The 22,705-nt window shown below is 38.8% G+C and overlaps 1 protein-coding gene across 1 annotated transcript in view; it reads right to left on the bottom strand.

Moving 5' to 3' along the window:
- Positions 1-22,705, bottom strand: part of LRP2 (LDL receptor related protein 2) — a 181,737-nt gene that overhangs the window by 84,987 nt on the left and 74,045 nt on the right. The window contains exons 17-31 of the mRNA XM_052652982.1: positions 19,014-19,206; positions 17,365-17,490; positions 16,194-16,324; positions 13,882-14,016; positions 13,231-13,512; positions 12,042-12,284; positions 10,868-10,987; positions 10,149-10,265; positions 7,761-8,138; positions 6,365-6,613; positions 5,080-5,288; positions 4,015-4,199; positions 2,789-3,017; positions 1,984-2,158; positions 279-401 (exon numbers count right to left, since the gene is read on the bottom strand). Coding sequence (XP_052508942.1) covers positions 279-401; positions 1,984-2,158; positions 2,789-3,017; positions 4,015-4,199; positions 5,080-5,288; positions 6,365-6,613; positions 7,761-8,138; positions 10,149-10,265; positions 10,868-10,987; positions 12,042-12,284; positions 13,231-13,512; positions 13,882-14,016; positions 16,194-16,324; positions 17,365-17,490; positions 19,014-19,206 — 2,895 coding nt within the window. The remainder of the gene's footprint in view (positions 1-278; positions 402-1,983; positions 2,159-2,788; positions 3,018-4,014; positions 4,200-5,079; positions 5,289-6,364; positions 6,614-7,760; positions 8,139-10,148; positions 10,266-10,867; positions 10,988-12,041; positions 12,285-13,230; positions 13,513-13,881; positions 14,017-16,193; positions 16,325-17,364; positions 17,491-19,013; positions 19,207-22,705) is intronic.

Genomic DNA, 22,705 nt, shown 5'->3' with positions numbered 1-22,705 from the left:
AAAGTTTGAGGTTAAAGAATGCTGAACCGCAGGCACACGTAATATTGGCTCCATATATAGAAACTATGTTTCAATTACAACTCATTTGTAATGGAGTTTCTGTATATGGTTGATTGTAAATCAATTTTTGTTTATGGTGCTCAATTAACTCACCCCATACGGCACACACCCCACAGATACCTGCTGATCAGAGGAAACAGCACACACTCCATCAGCAAGTGCCTTAGAGTTCGATGGCAAGTTCCACCTTCAGAGCGTACTTAAAGGACATACTCTACCTCTCACGCAAGTCACAGAATCACGAGCAAGACTCCACCCGGAAGGACAAGCACAGGAGAAAAGACTCTTTGAGGAAAGCAGGCACAGATGGCTGCATCGGGTATTGCTGCATGGATTTGAGGCTGTAATACAAAGAGAAGAAAACCAGGTGAATGGAAAACTGCCCACATTAAAGTGAACAGAATGAATGGACAAAGACGATAGAGTGTGTATATAAACATGCATATAATCAAATATTAATCAGCCACCAAAAAAAGAAGAAAATACTCCATTTGCAACAACATAGACAGACCTGGAGGGTATAATGATATCATTTTCATATGAAATCTAAATTAAAAAATAAAAAACAGATTGGTGCTTGCCAGAAGCAGGGAATGCAAGGTAGCAAAAAGTATGAAGGTGGTCAAAAGGTGGAAACTTCCAGTTACAACATAAAGCAGTCTTGTGGATGTAATGTACAGCATGAAGACTAAAGAGTTGATCTTAAAAGTTCTAATCACAGAAAAATATGTGGTGATGGATGTTCACTAATCTCGCATTGATCATTTCACAATATATATAAATATCCAATCATTATGTTGCACACCTAAAACAAATGCAATGTCATTTGTCAATTATATCTCGATTAAAAACTGTAATCCCAGAAGTCTCCAATATTTGGATACCCAAATATATAAGTTACCTTGGCTAGTTCGGTTTTTGCCCTTAACTACTTCACCCTTCTCCAACATCATCTTTCAACATAAGGTTCTTAAGAGGCATAAGAGAGAAGAATGACTTACCCAAGGTCACAGATCAATCCAGTCTGTAAATGGATTATGAACAAACAGCCCCTGAGTAACCCAGAGCTTAGAAGTAGAAATTTGATGCTACATAAGATGCGTCTCCTTGGCTGACCCCCAAAAGATCTTTTTATGTTAAATGAAACCAAGTTGTGTTCTCTATGTGACCTTACCTACTGTTGTGAAAGTTCTGGTTCGGTAATAATCTTTCTTTTTTTAATTGGTGATATCTTTGTGTTGTGTTTCTATTCCTTGAAGTAAAGAGATTTGGTGTGCATCCTATGCTGATAGGATATTCTCTAGATCTTATATATTCTCATTACATACACTTTGTCAGATGCAGTAATCCATTCGTTCACTCAAAACCTAGTAAAGCCAAACAGGCTTTCAAGGTGGTGCTAGTGGTAAAGAACCTAACTGCCAATGCAGGAAACTGGGAATACTGTGACTATGAGGCCGTTATTATGACAAAGGGAACCAGAACTAAACTCATAAATTGTGTGACTTCAGAACGTGAAAACAAAGAACAAAAGAATGAGAGGATGGTCAAGAGCCATCTGAGAGAATGAAGGCACAAAGGACCATCTGAGAGTAACAGAAGGAGCACCTCAGAGATCTGGGCAAGGAGCACCCCAGGGCAGAGGGAAGAGCCAGTGCAGACATTCAGCCATGGGAAGACGCCTGATATGCTTCTGCACTGAAAGGAAGTCCAGTGAAGCCCAGTGTGGCAAGAGCAAGTGAGAGAAAAAAACCAGGGAGACTTTGAGTATGTAAAGACAAAAAAGATTTGTGTTTTCCATGACAAAATAAAAATCATGGAAATACACTGTCCAAACAAATGAGTCTGCAAAATTACACATTTTACATTCCCAGAATCAATGTTTTCCAAGCTATACCCAGGAAAGATATGTCTATCACTTACAAACTGGTTGTTTTGCAGGATGAACCACAACAATGCCAAGAGGCTGGTGAAGAGTCATCACCACTGACTGGTTCCCCCCATGCCACTTATTGGCTTTCATAACCTCATGAGTAGCACGGTCACTCCAGTACACAGTATCTTCAAAGAGACTTAGGGAATAAGGATGGCGCAGGATCTGTGAAGCAGAAGAGAACAGTGAGACCTAGAAATAAAAACTAAGATGAACAAAGTAGGAAGGGATACCTACCCAAGAAGATGGTTTCCTTTAGCATTTCACTTAATAAAGACATAGCCAAATCCTTGCTCAAGAGATAGAAAAAAATATACTTCTTGACCTATATCCCACTGACAAATCAAAAATACTTTCATGGACCTGTGTCATTTAGCCTTCATCTTTACTCTGAAGGATTCAAAAGCTCTTTAGTAAAATATATTTTTTCTTCATTTTTGCATTTAACTTGTGAAAATAAATTCACCAGAATTTCCTGAATAAAAATACAAAATATGCAACAAACTATGATTTCATTGAGGAATTTACATATAATTAAATCATTATTTACATGGAAACAACAGATTGGCATCAGCTAAATAACAGATCAACTAAATCACGCAAGCTATTAATCCTTCCTGGACCATGAACAGGAATAATGATTTTCTGTGAAAAAAGATGGACCGGCCCTCCTTCCTGTTGATATTTTCTGGATGTCTATGACACAGAAGTGAATTTCTTACTTTTCTTTTACTCCATATGCTTCCTACTAAACCATGATCGTGCTTTAATTTCCTTTCTTTGCTACCAACTTACCAAATCACTGGCTATCACCTGCCTCCGGTTGCTTCCATCGTAGTGACAGAAGTCTATGAAATCAAGATAGCCATCCATGAAATAGAGTAGCCTATTGGGGTAGTCGAGAGCTAATCCATTGGGCCAGTATATCTTCTCTTGCACAATGATGGTGCGCTGACTGCCATCCATGCTAGCTCGCTCAATGCGAGGGTGACTGCCCCAGTCAGACCAGAACATCACGCGGTCACTGAAAAGAAATGAGTTACCAATCAGACAGGACATGTTTCTACATGGAAACTAATTGTCATTTTAAATAATAGAATATTCATGTGGGTGTATGGCAAAACCAATACAGTACTGTAAAGTAAAATAAAAAAATAATAAAATATAAATAAATAATAGAATATCATGTTTATGCTCTGCTTAAAATAACACATCTTCAGTTTAGAGTATATGTGAGAGCTTACTATGTCACAAAGTAAAACTGCAATCATAATGCAATCACAAGCCATCTGGGTGTTTTTATAACATTCATAAAACATGCAGTACAGTGTGACACACTGAAGTGTCTCCATGCTGATTTGTGTTTCTGTACAATCCACATACAGTGATCTAGAAGAGTCTATCTGTCCTTGTTTATCTACCCTGTCATTTTTAAGAAAGTCGTTATTCATCATCAGATTCATCATAAATTTCACTGGTGTGTAATACTGTATAATATTTAGCACGTCTACACTGCATTGAACATGATTTGCCTAGCTCATCTTCCTGCAGAAGACAACCTAAGGAAATTCAAGGAAAGAAGCCCTCAAAGATTTCTAAGCATGAGAGAATTTCTTCTTTCCTTTAGGGCCAGGAGGCAAAAATCTCCTTACATGACCTAAAAGGAAGTTGTAGTAAACAATATGAAACTGAAGCAAGAAAACCTGGCTTTTGGTTGTATAAATATGAAGTGTTTTACTGCATGCATTTGTTAGAGACTTCATCATATACTTGCAAGCTAAAAAGTAACGTGATCTTTCATTTAAGTGAACAACCGATTGCTCTTGTGTACTTTATGAAGACTACTCAGATAAAGCAAGACAGCAACAACTAGCTGTATGGCTAACATTTATATAGAGACGTCGAAACAAGGGATCATTTAAAATACTGTGATATGAGTATTAGCCATATCACGTTACTGTTATTTCTTCTCATACAATGTTAAGGCAACATGATATTTAAGAAAAAAAAAAATGTCTTACGTAGCTCTGGGATCTACTACTAGTCCCCCTAGATTTGTTATGTTTTCACTAAGCAGCACAGTCCTGTGGCTCCCATCCAGTTTCGCGACTTCAATTGTTCGCAGGGAAATGTCTGTCCAGTAAAGATTGCGTCCTATCCAATCGACTGCAATATCTCCAGTCATGCTGACACCACTGTCGAGTACCTAAAGCCAAAAGTGAATAATAAGTGACCTCTCGAGAAATAATCCAAACATAGAAATAAAATGAAAATTGAGAATAAGGCATCATCTAACTTGTCTTATGCTTTCATGTGAGGAATAGAAAATGTGGTCTTCCCATGTACAAACAGTAGGGTTTTCTAGGGAAAAGCTACAAGATTGTGCAGAATTGAATACTCTATTGTTGGATTAGTGTGGAGTTTTGATTTCAGAATTTTTTCAATTAAACAAAAACTGTATCCATTTGCTAAGTTGGCCACTCTATGAAGCTTTACAGTGTTCTCATGGCAAAAGTAATGCCTTTATTGATTGAGAGCCAACAATTACAAAATAAAGTTCTAAGGGGCAGAGGAAACATAACCACCAAGGATGAAGAAACTGAAACTCTGGGATACTGATCAAGAAACATAACTGAATTAAAGCTAAGAAAAGCAACTTCAACTACAAGGTCCTATTATATAGCACAAGGAACTATATTCACTATCCTATATAATAAACCACGGTAGAAAAGAAATAACAAATTAAAAAAATAATTTTAAAAGACAAAAGAAAGAAAAGCAACCTCCCCTGTGTCTCCCTTGTTTTTTACCCACTAGGAAAAAAAAAATGCAGATGGGACTTCCAAGATGCAATGAGGTCTCTGTATCATATAGCCTGGTATTCAGATTCAAGTCTCTCCCTTCAGATCCCATCAGATAGGAGTCAGGAACATCCAGGGCTTTTAAGTATGAATGGCCCAGAGGGAGACATGAGAACCACTTAAGATAAGGTAGGACCTTCTCTCACTGGTGATTAACAGCAAATAGACCTGAGACTGGGGAACTAGTCAGATCAAAGGCCAGTAGACATGTACTTATGTACTTACTAGTTTTCTATCTGTTCCATTTTGAAACGCACTCCAGATTTTACCCTGAGTTCCATCAGACCAAAAGATACGACCACTGACTGAATCAAAATCAACAGCCACAATGTGAGAACCGTGTTGGATAACCGGGTAGACAAAATACCCATTCTGGGTCATATTGCCAGCAACAAGCTGGCTCTGACTCGCCACCAGTAACAGACTTTGAGATTCTGTCCAAGAAGAAAATACAAAGTGTCAACGATTATGGGAGAAACAACAATATTTGATGCAATACCTTTGATAAAAGAAAGAAGATGCCATTCCAAACTAGAGTAATGGGGAAAAACAAACAAAAACTCCTATAAGAATGATGTTACCTTAATAGCTGATTTTCATAAGTACTGAAAGTAAGCTTTCAAAATTTCATCCTTGAATTACACTTCAGTGTTTATCTATCAACCTGGAGTGAACTATTCTTGCATTCTTCCTGTTACTATAGTTACTTTTGTACTTGCTTATTTTGTACTCTGCATTCAGCTGTGGCAGAGATTTCTAATCATTCCCATGTCCTCTCTCTTCTTCCTTTTTGGTAATAAATTATGCTAAGTTTTAGCAAAGCACAGGACCTAAGAGCTAGAGGTGTTTCTCCATTTCCATTTCAATTTGGAGAGAATATATGACTAAATTTCCATCAATAAAATGCAAACACAAATGATGTGTCAAATTCCTGGTATCACCCTTAAAAGGAAGCTGCTCGCCCCTTTCATACTTCCCGGGAGCTGGCAAACTCTGGAGCAAGATCACTGGATTCCTGGATGGAAGGCACACCAGTTTTTACCCCCGAACCCTCTACCCTCCAGACTCCTACCTGAAAATAAAAAACTGCCTCTTTGGTTTTAGTATTATTTATTTGGTCACATTTAAAGCAGCCACATCAATACCCTAACACATAGTACAAACACTTTCATGTCACAGAAACTGAATTAATACTATGTGTGTGCTGTGCTCAGTCATGTCCAACTCTTTGCCACCCCATGGACTGTAGCCCGTCAGGCTCCTCTGTCCATGGAATTTGCCAGGCAAGAATACTGGAGTGGGTTGCCATTTCCAATTCCAGGGGATCTTCCTGAGTCAGGTATTGAACCTGCGTTTCTTACATCTACCTGCATTGGCAGGCAGATTCTTTACCACTGCACCCTCTGGGAAGCCCAGAATTAATACTGGTTGAATTTAACTCATTAGGCATTATACAAAGATGGTGTCTGGAGTATGTAGATGGTAGCTGGAGTTAGTTCACTTTCATTACCTGTAACTTTACAAGTCCTCTGATCAGCATCTAGCCTGTATTCTGAATCACACCAGCACCGGAAAGAACCTCTCATGTTGTAACAGTACTGGCTACAAAAGCCTGGAGTACGACATTCATCTATGTCTTCGCAGGTCTTAGAGTCATTGCCAAGCAGGTATCCCAATGGACACTGGCATTGGGCCCCATAAGGCCCTTGAATACACTGGTGAGTACAACCACCATTGGAATCTGAGCAGCTATTCTGGTCTAGAATAAAGAAAAAGAAATCACAAAGGGGAAAAGTCAGGAATCTTTGCTTCTTTGGTTCACTCTGTTATATTACATGTCATACAGTCTCACATCACCCTCAACACAATACCCAAGCATGAGCTATGAGCAGAATCCACATGGATGAGGTCCATACGATGTCCAGTGCTCTGACTTGCTTAAGGATTTACCATCTTTCACATCCACTGGACTTGGACCACTTTCTTCACTACAACCTTCTAATATAACTCCATTTAGTGCAATGAGAGAAACGTGGAGGAAATATAAACTAAACATAAAGAAACATAACTGTCATTGGTAAAGCATGCAAAGAGACCTAAATTACTTCCCATTTGTTTTCTGTCATTCTTCTACCTACATAGATATGGAAGATGAGACTTTGACATTGAAGAACAGAGTTAAAAGGTTTACAAAGGGGAAAGACAACTGAAAGACTAGAGGGCATAGATACACTAACATGCCATCATCCTCACTTTCAGGGCTGAAATGACTATGCCCAAGGCACCCAAGATAGTTATCTGCCTGTAGATGCAAATACGCTCTACTTCCATGTGTACTCTTATATAACAGTCATGGTATGAAACATGTACCAGAAGGGGAAGTAAGTCAAAATGATTAGGACATTTTCAGCACAAACGCAATGCAAATAAAATCATAAGAATCTAAAACACTTTGCAGTCATACCTGGCTGGGGTTCATCTGAGAGTGAGCATTGATTAAAGAGCAAAGAAAGAAAGGACAGTAATTAGGATGATATGCCAATCACAGGATTTTAATCACAGCAAACACAAATCCCTGGACTTTACTTGTTTTGTGGCAAGTTCTGATTGAAATTAGGAAATATGAAAGTTAGAAAAACTTATGAGCGCATTACCCAACAGAACCAAATTTAATTTGATGATCTAATGAAGTAAAAACACAGAACTGGGTGCAAAGGATTAAATGAGAAATACTATCCAGTGATGATTTATTTGAATTCCATGAGGGCTATCCCTACACAGGTTGAAATTCAGAGAACTGAGATTCCTTCCTCAAGAACTACATGGTGATTGTGACGATGATGACACACAGCTGGCCACTGCTCAGGATGAGTTCATGGCCAGCAAACTGTGGTCAGGAGACTTACTGCAAAGTGGGGACTCATCTGTCCCACCGGGGCAGTCAGGGACACCATCACACACTGCACTCAGATTCACACAGATGCTATGGCCGGGGCATTGCCACTGCCAACTGGGACACTGAAAGGGCTGAGTAGGGCAGTCCTTCTCATCACTCATGTCTCCGCAATCATTGTCCCCATCACAGAGCCAACTTCTATAGATGCAGTTTCCATTTTGACAGACGAAATGAGATGGATGGCAGGTTTTGGGGGGACAGCCATTGTGCTCATCAGATCCCTGGAGGCAGTCCTCATGCCCATCACACTCCCAGGTCTTCGGAATGCAGATCCCATCTTCTTGGCACTGGAATTCATCTTGGTGGCACATACCAGGAGGCCTGGTTGCTAAGAGAACAGCATGGGGAAAATGCGTTTGTGAATGTGATCCATAATCCCTTTTACATAACTCCTAGGTTCAGAAGAAATCACTTTGGATCAATGGCGAGTTTCTAATAATGATTATGACAAATGCAATATTAACATCTAAATATATGGTTGTCTTCTCTGTCTGATCTGATTAATGGATCTGATAACAAAAAAACGGATGTACAATGGATAGAAGTCCCTGAGTCAAAAGAAAATTATTATTTCCTGTGTTTCTAACTTTGGATTAAATAATAAAAAATCACCAGAGAATTTAATAGAGGTTAAACAGCTATGGTGACATGGAATTCATGTATTTCATATATTTGGATGTTATCATTTTCCCTCAAATGAATTATACTAAATGAAGCCAAGTAGGAAGTCAAGAAATACCTGGAGTAACATGCAAATTGGAGAAGGCAATGGCACCCCACTCCAGTACTCTTGCCTGGAAAATCCCATGGATGGAGGAGCCTGGTAGGCTGCAGTCCACGGGGTTGCAAAAAGTCGGACATGACTAAGCGACTTCACTTTCACTTTTCACTTTCATGCATTGAAGAAGGAAATGGCAACCCACTCCAGTGTTCTTGCCTGGAGAATCCCAGGGATGGGGGAACCTGGTGGGCTGCCGTCTATGGGGTCGCACAGAGTTGGACATGACTGAAGCGACTTAGCAGCAGCAGCAGCAGCCGGGAGTTGATGATGGACAGGGAGGCCTGGTGTGCTGCAGTTCATGCGGTCGCAAAGAGCCGGACATGACTGAGTGACTGAAATGATGATGAAGCCAAGATGACTGTAAATCTTCCATTCTTTGCAAACTTTCCACTATTCATCAAGCAGTTCTATTGAATGCTTGCCTATTTCACAGGAGTAAACCCAAACTCTCTCCCAGGGACCTTGTAAGGTAATAGAAAGCTAGAGGCAATGGCACTTCAACCTCAGATCACCTGAGAAGAATTCCATGCTTTCAATGTGAAACAGAAACTTCGGTGATTAAGAATTTCTGGGTGTTGTACACACTTATTAAGTATGTAAGCATTTATATTTTCTTTTATCCATAGATTTAAACCATGCTTTTCTGATTGTTGTTATAGTCGCTCAGTCGTGTCCTGGGTTCTTTGCGACCCCAGGGACTATAACCCACCAGGCTCCATGGTCCACGGGATTCTCTAGGCAAGAATAGTGGAGTGGGTTGCCATTTCCTTCTCCAGGGATCTTCTGGACCTAGGGATCAAACCCTCATCTCCTGCATTGGCAGGTGGATTCTGTACCACTGAGCCATCAGGGAAACCCTGTTTTCTGATTAGGGAGGAGAATTGATAGAAACCTACTTTTTATGATCCACCTCACCTTGTTTAATATAAAAATGGCAATAACAAATCCTTTCCATTATCAGGTCTACAGCCTGTGAAGTTTATAAGGTCCATCAGATTTATAGTCCATGAAGTCCTCCTTGAACCCTCAAAAAATGTCTTTTCTCGGAACCTTCATTAAATTTTATCTGTACCATTTCTACAAAGCCCTTATAATTATCTGCCTTGCTTTGTTTCTTACTTTCTATCAGACTCCCAGAACAAAGACCACAGAAAACATGTTAGCAGATACTAAACAAATGATTTGCTTGATGTGACCTCCCTATTGAGACTTAAAAGAAGCCATTAAAATATCTTTATATATGGCAAACCTCATTGAAACCCACTAATTTTGAATGCCCCAGGTAATACTGAAAAGAAAAATACCTGAGAAATAGTTAACCTACTCAAAAGACAATTTGAAAGTGCCCATTTACAACTACTTGATTCACAATTTATCCCTATTTGGTGACATTGATTTCATTTTCTTATACAATCAATATTGCGGTCCTTGGACAATGTTTTGTTAATTAGGCTGCCTTTCCTCTAGCTTATCTAAGAGAAAATCTGTGGTAAGAGCAATCCTGGTAAATAAGAAATGACCCTGTCACCTGAAACATGCTAGGTATATGGTACTTACGACAATCTGTCTCATCAGAGTGGTCATCGCAGTCAAAAACACCATCACAACGATATGTCTTGCTAATACACTGACCATTACTAACACATGTGAATTGAGAAGCAGTGCAGTTAATTACTGAAAATGAGAGAAAAATATTAGAAATTAACCCAAGGAACAACTGAACATCGAAATTTTTCTAAACATCATGAATAAAAATAAACCATTATTACAATAGCCAAGATAGGTAAGCAGCTTATTTGTCCATAAACAGAGGAATAGATAAAGAAAATGTGAGATATATATATTTACACACACAATGGAGCACCACTCAGCCATAAAAAAGAATGAAATCTTGCCATCTGCAACAACATGGATGGACTTAGTCATTAAGAAAAAGACAAATACCATATAATGTCACTTATATGTGGAATCTAAAAACTAAAACAAACTAATGAAAATAACCAAAAAGAAACAGACTCACAGACATAGAAAACAAGCAAGTGGTTAACAGTGGGCAGAAGGAAGGAGACAGGGGCAAGATAGGGATAAGCTACAGGAATATATTACACTACAAAGGGAATATAGCTGATATTTTACAATTATAAATGAGTTTAATCTTTGAATGTTAATTAGTATATTGTACACCTGAAACATATAAATCAGTTATGGACTTATAACCTCAGTGGATTAATTAAGCAATTAGTTAATTAATTAAAAAAGTAAAACAGTGTACTTACTACAACCAATCTCATCAGACCCATCAGCACAGTCCTTGGTCCCATCACAGACAAAAGATAGGGCAATACATCGGTGACCAGGGCATTGAAACTGAGTAGGTGAACATGTCTGTGTATAATCTAATGTCATCCAAAAACAAAACCAAGTTAATAGTTTATTTCTTGTCCAATGTGTACCAGAGCCAAACTGCACAATGCTTAGGAAATACATAAATTATCTCAGTTGTATGTGTGCTCAAAATTCCTGCACGTCAGGCAGATCGTGTTCTTGGAGACAGGAACAGAAATAATATATGTCAGAGTCAGAAACTGTGAGGATACTTTGAAAAACAGACCATATGTAGAAGATAAGCATCATGGCCTTGCTTTGGACTACACCTCATGAATACTATGAAGTCCAAGACTCTTCTGCACAGCTAAGCAATGAAATCCAGCCCACAAGACAGGATGGCCTGTGGTCATGGAGCATGGTCCACATGATAACTGGATTTAACTGGATCATGACAACTGAATTTAACCCAAAGTCTAAGCAGAACTATCCTCAAAACCAGGACCCTAGCTGGCTGAAGAGACATAGCCTTAGGGTCAGACGGGCTGCCTCCACAACCCAAAATAGGAATCATAATATAGTCTCACAGAATGTGAAAGCTAGAGGGGATCTTAAAGCTCATCTAGTCCTGAAAAAAAGGGACTAGCCAAATCATGCAACCAAAACAGAACTTAGTCCAGAGAACTCTGTACCCCCTCTGTGCAGGTGGGTAAGATTTAATGAAATTGAAATGTTCTTTGCCTTTTTATTCTATTGTCTTTTTGCCTGTATAAATGACAAGAAAAACCAGTAGCTAAACATCTGGGTGTGTTTATATGATTTAGAAAGCGGAATTGTTTTAAATATCTGAACAGTTAGTTGTGGGATTTTTATTTTCCAGTTTCCGTCGGGATATTAGTTAGATATCAAAGACAGTCCTTGTTTTGCTTCCATAGAAAATATTTAGCAAGACTTCCCATGTCTTTGCTTTTACAGCCTATTAATACACTGGTTGGCAGATGGAACAGAAGTGGCTAAGATACAATGAAAATTATATGAGCATTCAAGGAAAGTACTCAAGGCCTACTCATGGTTCAAATCTATTTAATAGGCTGACCAGCCAAGAGAAATCAGTTCAAAACTTACTGCATGACTTTTCATCTGATCCATCCCTACAATCATTATCTGTGTCACAGACCCAGCTCCTTGGGATACAGAAGTTATTGTCACAGGTGAATTGATTGGCACGGCAGGAAGTGGGTGCTCGAGTGGGGCAGTTCTGCTCATCGCTGCCATCCAGACAGTCGTTCTCTCCATCACATCGCCACATTGAGGGAATGCAGTGTCCTTCACGTTTACACTCAAATGCTAAAGGTGAACAGGTAGCATCTACAATAGAAACACATTGGTCCTAAAGACATTGGTTTTTACAGCCTTTTAAATGAGATCTTACCTTTCAATGAGAGCATTATACAAAATGTAAAAGTCATCATCATTTGCTGATGTTTATTTGGCAACTATTATTTACATATTTCTTTTTTCTCTGAATCTTCACAAGGATACTGCCAGGTACATATAATTATCTGCATTTTTACAGATGAGGAAATTGAGGCTTTGAGAGGCTTAGGCATCTGCCCAAGACCAAAACTCTAGTTGTCACGACTGTAAGGCCCATCCTTTGCTTCTAAGCTATGCTTCCTCTCATCATATGGCTCATTTGAAATTGATAAAACATTTATGTAAAAATCTGCACTTTTAAAAAAGAAAAGTGCAAAATAAAACAAAACAAAATAAACCTTTAGAAATTTCAAAAATGTACAAACGAGCACTTTTATTTTCAAATGTCATTTCTATTAATGTCTCCTTGATAGGAATTTCTGAGATCACAATAGTATTTATTATAAATTGGATTACCATCAAAAGATTATAAAGGTTAAAATCACCATTTCACCCATAATCCATTTTACACCTACAGGAGGAAAAAGGAATACAGTACATGAGATTTTCAAAAGCCATTTTTGCAAACATTTATTCCATGATACCATTCTCTCCAGTACTATAGGTTAGATCCCATTTATTTGGGGTAGGAGAGGCCAAGATGCAGTGATTCTGCATGTCCATCCAATGTCAGAAAAAAATTTTATTGAGGATAGTCCAAATAATGCTAGAAATCATCTGTAACATTATCTATGCATAATATTAATCGTCTAGCTTTCTAAAACCCTTTAGAGTACATATTCCTTTTTTCCTATAGAGATAACCTAAGCCTTTTTTTTAAAGCGTACCTCTCTCCATATAGATCATAGGACGTATCACTAATGTATAAGCTACTTACTATATGTGGTACATTGAACCTCATCACTGTTATCCAGACAGTCATCAAATCCATCACAGCGATACCGAAGGGGCACGCATCTGCCATTGTGACAGGAGAAGGAAAGAGGGCCACACTGCTCCACCGGCGGCTCTTGGGAGGCGTTCTCCACACATGTCAAATGGTCAGAAGCCAGACTCATTCCGTAGGGGCAACCACACACCCGCTGGGAACTCGGCACTGGGAAGCAGAAGTGGCTGCAGTCGCCATTTGGATTGGTGGGTCGGTTACAGGCATTAGACCCTGAAAAAGCAATGCCCCCAAACAGGGGAGTTAAGCGCATTCCTTTTAGGTTGATCACAGGTTTGGTTTGTGATGAAAAATGAATGGAAAAGAATACTTGTCAGACCCAATATTAGAAACTGACTTCTTCTTGGAAAGGAACACGCCAAATGACACATTCAATTTAAATACAGAGAAGTGCTGAAATGTGTTTTTCCTCCCATATGCTTAAAGTTAGTAGAGTTGAATAGAAATTCTTACACATTAAAATTATCTCAGTGACAGGAAGATAAAACTATCAGGAGTTATAGTAAATAAGAAGTATTTAAAGGTAAAAGGAGCCATCGTATTAAATACATCCATGCAAAACAACCTGGCAACATTACTCACCTGTCTGGACTCTAGAATCATATACTTTCGCACGCATTACAGAACCAACACCACTTCGGAGAATAACCGATTGTCCAGTATTGTATTTCCCGAATCGAATAATACCACGTCTCCAATCAGTAACATATATATAGTCTAAGAAGAAATATGGTGATAAGTTTATTTGCCACAGCTCACCTGGGAAAATGCAATATGTTTGTAATGCTTCTTCTAAATGTGGGAAGCTTCTTTCATAAGTATCTGTTTAAATAAATACGTTTCTGTTTTCCATAACTTGCAATTCTAGAAATGACTCTTTAGAAGCTTATATATATATATATATTTTTTTTTCTTAAAGAAAAAATTTATTTGTTGACTTTTGAGCCTCTGAAGCTAAGGACCTTTAATAAAACAATAGAGTTGGAAGAATACTTGCTGACACCAGAGTGCTAGGGAATAAAAACAGTAGAAAGAGTTGCTAGTATCTGAGAGAGATTTTATCTAGAAGAAGCCTATATTTTTAATAATAGTAGTGTTCAGATTCAGGGAAGAATATTGGAATATGGAATATTGTGATGGTACTTAATAGTAATTGGGCTTAGACTTCTATGGGTAAAAATTTTTTTAATCTCAGGATTCTTTTGTACAATATGAGATGATGCCTCAGGAGACTGAGTACTAAACTGCTGAGTGATCTTCACTGTGTGGGGGCTCATGTTTCTAGTAAAATTCATCTCTAAGTTCTCTTCCAGGTCAAACATTTTATATCCTATGTTTAATGAGAACATTTTTTTTTTTTAATTTAACTCTCAAATTTCAAAATGAGCTTTGAGAAGGCAAAGCATAGACATAGTTCAAGAAGGAAATGTTAGTGCATGTTTAGGGATCAATAAAATTTTATCCACATAAGTGTTCCTACACCTTAAAAGACAATAATGCTCCACAAAGCTAAAAATGAAATAGGCCATACAAGATTTTAAACATCAAAAATTCAATTGTGTTCTTTTTACCTAAGATACTAAAGCAGGGAAATAAATGCATATTTCAATAGAGTTTTCCAACGGAAAAAGCAATAACCAACTAAAAATTCCAACTCACCAGAAAATGACTAAGATGTCACAAATTTTATCATAAAATCAGTTTTCCTTATCTATGGTCTAATCAATGACTAATCAGTCATTGGACTCACTAAATCATATTTAGCCTAACTGGCAATCAAACTGCAAACCAGCAATTAAATAAAAACTGCATTTTCATTTCATTGCAAAATATTCCAGCAAACAGCAGAGAAAATTTAACATGTTTATACTGTTCCTATGTGAGAGCAAATAGGATGTGTTGGACAGCATTAGTAGAAAGGGGAAAAGAATGCACAGGCTGGGGAGAGGGGGGCTGCATATTTATAACTGACTCAAAAATCTCACAAGAGCACTTAAAATATTTTAAAATAACATGCACTCCTCCACAGAAAACAGGGGGGGAATATGGAGTATATTTACTAGTTATTCATTCCATACTACATGTGTATGAGAAAGTCTTTGAATTATAGTCAATGTCCACTTTTTTTTAAAGCAGTATGACAGTTATTCACAGTACAAAATTTCAGGACTTCCCTGGTGGCTCAATGGAAAAGAATTCACCTGCAATGCAGGAGACGTGGGTTCAATCCCTGGGTCAGGAAGATCCCCTGGGCGAGGAAGATCCCCTGGGCGGAGGGCATGGCAACCACTCCTGTATTCTTCCCTGGAGAATTCCATGGACAGAGGAGCCTGGAGGGCTATAGTCCGTAGAGTCGCAAAGAGTCAGATACTTTGTGAGTCAAACTGAGTGACTTAGCACGCATGCAGGAAGTCTCAACCTGAGACACAACTAGCGTAAGTGTAGGGGCTTTGGTGGATCACAAAATGGCACCTCTCTAACTAGATTAATTATGGTTTGTCAAGCAGAACCAGGGTAGATTTTAGTTTCTCCACTCTCTTGGCCTGGCACATGCTACACAATCATTCACAGAACCTCTACTATCAATCAAGAATAAGCAAACCACCTGTTTCGTGGTGCCAAGCTAGATTCTTATTCCCAGCAACTGAACCCACAAGAACATGCCTATACTCACAAGAGGGGAGATGGGAGGAAGAAAACAGATGCACTGTTATATAAAAATGCCTCAAACAGAAAAAAATTAATATTTCATCAACAAACCAAATGTTTTATTTAGACATAAGAGCACCATTTCATAAGTGACCAGTTTTTCTGGAATTATGAGATTGCCAAATGAGGATGAGTTTTATACAGCTTGCACAGTATAAATAAAACACTTTTGCTTCAAAACATACCTTGAGAGACAGCAAGTCCAAATGGATTTGTCAACTGAGGTATATTGGTCAGGGCTTTTCTGTCTGAACCATCAAAGGTACTGTGCTCAATTTTATCAAAAAAGGCATCTATCCAGTACAATCGTGAAGAACTAGAATAACAAAATACTTGGTTATTGGTTATTCAGAAACTAAAAAAGCACACCTTATACTAAGGGCATTCAAATCAAGGGCTTCCCTGGTGGAACAGCAGTAAAGAATCCGTCTGCATTGCAGGAGACATGGGTTCGATCCCTGGGTCAGGAAGACTCCCTGAAGAAGGAAATGGCAACCCAGGCCAGTATTCTTGCCTGGGAAATCCCATGGACAGAGGAACCTGGTGGGCTACAGTCCATGGGGTGGAAAGAGTTGGACACGACTAAGAGCTGGACAGTCCATGGGGTCGCAGAAGAGTCATACACGACTTAGCAACTAAACAACAGCAATTCATTCATTAAGCGAAGTTTAATAGTCTTATGTTCCCCAGAAAAACAAAGCAACTTTCATGAAGTGATTTTCAAATGTCTTAGAAAACCTGAAATGTTATCTTCAAGTTAAGAATTTTAGTTTTTGCCTTATTAAATTCACATTTAGGAAAAATACTGTTAGTGACTTATGTTTGAAAGGTTAAACACATCTCTTCCTATTTTTCCTCCTATGAACTGCTTTTGTATTTGACATATCTAAGCTCATTTACCCTGTTGCTGCTGCTGCTGCTAAGTCGCTTCAGTCGTGTCCGACTCTGTGCGACCCCAAAGACAGCAGCCCACCAGGCTCCCCCGTCCCTGGGATTCTCCAGGCAAGAACACTGGAGTGGGTTGCCATTTCCTTCTCCACCTTTTCCTATATTCCTTGACAGATCAATATCTTAAAATTTAAAATCTGATATTCTAAAAATCCTCCCATAGTACATATAGGCAAATATATATTTGTTGACACCAAAGATTTCCTATCCTCAAGATGGCCTCTGTAAAAATTACACATGACCAGTACTTCATCAAATCCTTCTTCTATTTCCCTGAGTCTTGCCCTATTCTGCTTCATCTAACAATTTTCAGAATATTCATTTTAATGCATACATTTTCATCCCAGCAGAAGCTGGCCAACTACAATATGTCTCCCTTAGCAGCAATTTGGGATGATTCCTACTTACCTCCAATCAATGGACAGCCCACTGGGCCACCCAAGAGTAGTGTTTACTATAGGTAAAATGTTAGATCCATCAGCCCATGCTCTCAGGATTTTAGCAGGACGGTACCAAACCGAGAAGAATATATACCTAGAAAAGGAGTTAATAAATCAAAGATGTTAACATTGATACAAACTACATAACTTAGATCTAACACAAACACAGATTCTCCAGAGAATTGCTGCAAACTAGTTTTCTGTAGGGTTTATATTAAAAAAAATATAGAAAATACAAATAGCATTAAAATGAGCATCCAGGGCAGAGAACCATTGTGATAGATTTCAGGACTATTGTCACCAAGTAGGTTCTTTAAAAAGACACAATTCAGATTATTAATACTACATGTCCTTGAAATAAAATAAACGATGAGCAAAACAAAAGCAAAAACAGATTTTATATTGTCTCATTTTCTTTCTAGATTAAACATCCAGGATCCACTAGATGACTCTTCAATCATCTTCCACAAGGAATTTGCAGCAAAGCATTTCATTCCTGATTAAAAATGCACCCAAATCAATGTACCCAAGATGTCTTACCCAAGACATCTTTTTATGCCTTTTTTTTTTAATTTCGAAGGGTAGCAAAAATATAAGTATAGCGGAGGAAAGCTCTTCTGTTTCATGTGAGCCTTAAGAACTAAAATGAGTCTTTTCCAAAAGGTAACTTTCTGAAATGTGACTTCATATTGTTTTAAATGAATGACTGATTAGGAAAGGAATTTAACGCCTTTTTAAAACCTACTGCCAAAGACTTAGCTTAAGATAAATTCACTAGAAAATCAACATTTAACTCTCTATCGGGCAATAAAACTTCTTATCAATACCATCGTCAGTTTTAAAATATGTTAGACACACAGGCTTTGCAGTCAGATAGGTCTGGAATTTTAATACTAACTGTTGCTTAATAGGTGTGGGTCCTTTAGCAAGTTACTTTATCTCTCTGAGGTCCAAAACAGGTCTTGTATATACTCACTCACAAACCAGCTTTTGGATTAGATGAGATTATGCACTATGTAAAGTGTTTGCTATGTACCCTCAATCAGGCTTTAGTAAGTTACCAGTTATCACTTTTCTATTACTCTATTAAAACATAACTACCTGGCTTTAGACTTTATGGTACGCTATCAAACTATCAAACATATTTAAATAAAAAAGGTAAGAACTAGAAGGGATGATGTGAAATGCTCTGTCTTTTCTTGCCTGACTCCATCAACAATGCAGTGGTTAAACACTTCGTGGTCCGAAAGACTTTTCGTTCTGAAAACTACTGAACGATTTAGGAAGCTTTGGTAAGCTTTGCATCAATGCATTAAAGCTGGGAAGGAATTTGAGCCTTTCCTGATAATTCTGCTGCATATTCATTCCTTCTCCACAGAATCTGTGACTCACTGTTTGGTTCTATGTGACTATGAAAAAAACACAGTTCGGGGAAGGCTGGGAAAGCCAAAACTTAGGAGAAAGTGTTTGAAAGGAGGTAAAGTGATAATTTCAGCATATGCTAAAAGGATACAATCTAAGGTGATTTCAATTTACATGGTTCAATCTTGTATTTACTAAATTTGTCAAATACCTATGGCATCACTTGTTTTCTTAAGAAAACATGAACATACTTACCCAGCAGTAGGATGAACTACGATTGACCGTGGGTTATTTAAATTCTGGATGATTGTACGTCTTGATTTATCAGCTAGCTTTATGACACTGACACTCCTATAAGAAGAATCTGTCCAATAGAGATTCCTCGAAATCCAATCAAAACTCAAACTTTGAACACCTGGCACCCTGTTAGCTGTGATAATTTCTCTTCCTGTAAATTAAAATATGGACATGGTTTAAAGTAAGCATATTTTATATGATATACATTTTCCTATCACTGCATATTTAAACTTTGTGTGAGCATGCAAAGAATATTTCAGTAACATGAAATTCTTTAAAAAAAAAAAAAAAGCAACTGTAAACTGCAAAGCAACACATGAGATAAACCTAGAATCTACTCATCTCCAAACGTCTGGATCTCAAAGAATAGATATGATTCTGTTAAACAGAACCAGCAGTGGTATGGCCTGGATTTACTCCCTTGTTCAACCTTTCAGAAAAAATTTCTCAGTACAGAACATCTGAAGAAGAGATACCTGAGTTCACATACTCACAACCACCACCCACAGACAGCACTGATAAGCTGACACTGCCAGGTACGACTGGGGGTATCTGTGAGGCATTCCCGCCCAACCTTCTCATCAACAATCCTTTCATAGCCACAAAGTTGCCAAGTTTGGGAAAGCCCAGCAGCCAGAAAGGAAATCAGAACTGGGTATGAGGAGAAACAAAGACCACTTTTTCCTTGGTGAATTTTTATGCCTTTCCCCCTCCTTTTTCTTAAAAAAAAAAAAAAAATGTGAATCAGAGTAAACAATCACGCCTCTTTCTTTTGATGGAACAAGTCTAGTCTCTTTTCCATTTATTAAGTCCTCTGTGTGCTAGACACCATACTAGACATTGAGGAAACATGATATTGCTAATAGTATTACTAACAGCAGCTTATACTGAGCACTTACTATGAGCCACCACTTCCCTGATGGCTCAGACAGTAAAGAGTCTGCCTACAGTGAGGGAGACCAGGGTTCAATCCCGGGTCAGGAAGATCTCCTAGAGAAGGAAATGGCAACCCACTTCAGTATTCTTGCCTGGAAATTCCCATGGATGGAGGAGCCTGGTAGGCTACAATCCATGGGGTCACAAAGAGTCAGACACAACTGAGCGACTTCACTTCACTTCACTTCATGAGCCTGAAAGGAGCCCAAGTACTTTACATGAATTCATCCATCCTCACAACAGCTCAAGAACAGGAATTACTGTTATCTCTACTTTCCACATGCGGAAACTGAGTCATATAAAATTGAAGCATCTTGACAGAAATGTGGACACTGTCTTCAAGATATCTATAATGAAGTAGGAGAGGTGAGGGGAGGCAATTACGGCAAGAGGGAAAGCAATAGAAGAATACTGGCTGCTGTGATAGAGGTATGCACAGGATGGTATGGAAATTATGGCAGGAAGTACAGGAGGATGAGATGGTTAACCAGCATCACTGATATGAATATGAGCAAACTCCAGGAGATGGTGAAAGAAAGGGTAGCCTGGTGTGCTGCAATCCATGGGGTTGCAAAGAGTCAGACACGACTTAGCAACTGAACAATGACAACAGGTGTAGAGAGGTGTTTTGCTTTTATTTATTTACTTATCTTGACCCAACCACATGGCATGCAGGATCATAATTCCCTAACCACGGATTTAACCAATGCCCCATGAAGTGGAAGCAAACCCTTAACCACTGGACCACCAGCGAAGTCCTACGGAGAGGTTTCCCAAAGGAAGTGGTGAATGAAGGGCTGTAGAAAAGATGTGGAAGTGGGAAGGAGAGACCCTGAGGATTCCACATGTTCAGAAGCATGGCTAGAGGTTAACAAGCTAATGATAGAGGCTAAACAAAAGGAAGAAGTTTGGGTGACCACCAGATTTGGGGAGGGTGGGGCAGCAGGTAAGAGGTAACACCTTTCCCTTGGGGCAGGAGGTCTGGAGAGGAGGAAGAATGGTGAATATTTAGACACATTGGTTTTCAGGTGGTCTGTGGAATATCCAGGTGAAGTATCCAAGAGGCAATTGGTGCAATGGATGTGAACACCAGAATGTGGGCTTGGTTTGAGACTTTTAGCACTTTCTGCAAGAATCCTTCCCTGATCTTTCCCTTCATTCTCCAGGTTAGGAGGAAAAGCATTCAGGAAATGGCCTATCATATGTTTCCCTACACTAATTTCTACTTAATACATTAGATGGTAATGAAAGACACAGAAGGTGCAGAATTATGTGGAAGAAAACGCACAATTAGAAGAGAGGACCCATGTTGAACACAATTGCATATAGGACAGATAAAGAAAAAACAAAACTAGCGGAGGTGATGGAATTCAGTTGAGCTATTTCAAATCCTAAGATGATGCTGTGAAAGTGCTGCACTCAATATGCCAGCAAATTTGGAAAACTCAGCAGTGGCCACAGGACTGGAAAAGGTCAGTTTTCATTGCAATCCCAAAGAAAGGCAATGCCAAAGAATGCTCAAACTACTGCAAAATTGTACTCATCTCACATGCTAGTAAAGTAATGCTTAAAATTCTCCAAGCTAGGCTTCAGCAATATGCGAACCATGAACTTCCAGAAGTTCAAGGTGGTTTTAGAAAAGGCAGAGGAACCAGAGATCAAATCGCCAACATCCGCTGGATCATCAAAAAAGCAAGAGAATTCCAGAAAAACATCTATTTCTGCTTTATTGACTATGCCAAAGCCTTTGACTGTGTGGATCACAATAAACTGTGGAAAATTCTTCAAGAGATGGGAATACCAGACCACCTGACCTGCCTCTTGAGAAACCTGTATGCAGGTCAGGAGCAACAGTTAGAACTAACTGGACATGGAACAACAGACTGGTTCCAAATAGGAAAAGGTGTACGTCAAGGCTGTATATTGTCACCCTGCTTATTTAAATTATATGCAGAGTACATCATGAGAAATGCTGGGCTGGAGGAAGCACAAGCTGGAATCAAGATTGCTGGGAGAAATATCAGTAACCTCACATATGCAGATGACACCACCCTTATGGCAGAAAGTGAAGAACTAAAGAGCCTCTTGATGAAAGTGAAAGAGGAGAGTGAAAAATTTGGCTTAAAGCTCAACATTCAGAAAACAAAGATCATGGCATCTGGTCCCATCACTTCAGGCAAATAGATGGGGAAATAGTGGAAACAATGTCAGATTTTATTTTGGGGGGCTCCAAAATCACTGCAGATGGTGATTGCAACCATGACATTAAAAGACGTTTTCCTTGGAAGGAAAGTTATGACCAACCTAGACAGCATATTCAAAAGCAGAGACATTACTTTGTCAACAAAGGTCCATCTAGTCAAAGCTATGGTTTTTCCAGTGGTCATGTATGGAGGTGAGAGGTGGAGTATAAAGAAAGCTGAGCACTGAAGAATTGATGCTTTTGAACCGTGGTGTTGGAGAAGACTCTTAAGAGTCCCTTGGACTGCAAGGAGTTCCAACCAGTCCATCCTAAAGCAGATCAGTACTGGGTGTTCATTGGTAGAACTGATGTTGAAGCTGAAACTCCAATACTTTGGCCACCTGATGTGAAGAGCTTACTCATTGGAAAAGACCCTGACGCTGGAAAAGATTGAGGGCAGGAGGAGAAGGGGATGACAGAGGATGAGATCATTGGATGGCATCACTGACTCAATGGACATGGGTTGGGTGGA

This window comes from Budorcas taxicolor, chromosome 2 (assembly GCF_023091745.1).
Source record: "Budorcas taxicolor isolate Tak-1 chromosome 2, Takin1.1, whole genome shotgun sequence".
Lineage (NCBI taxonomy): Eukaryota > Metazoa > Chordata > Mammalia > Artiodactyla > Bovidae > Budorcas > Budorcas taxicolor.
This window is presented reverse-complemented; position numbering and strand designations above follow the sequence as displayed.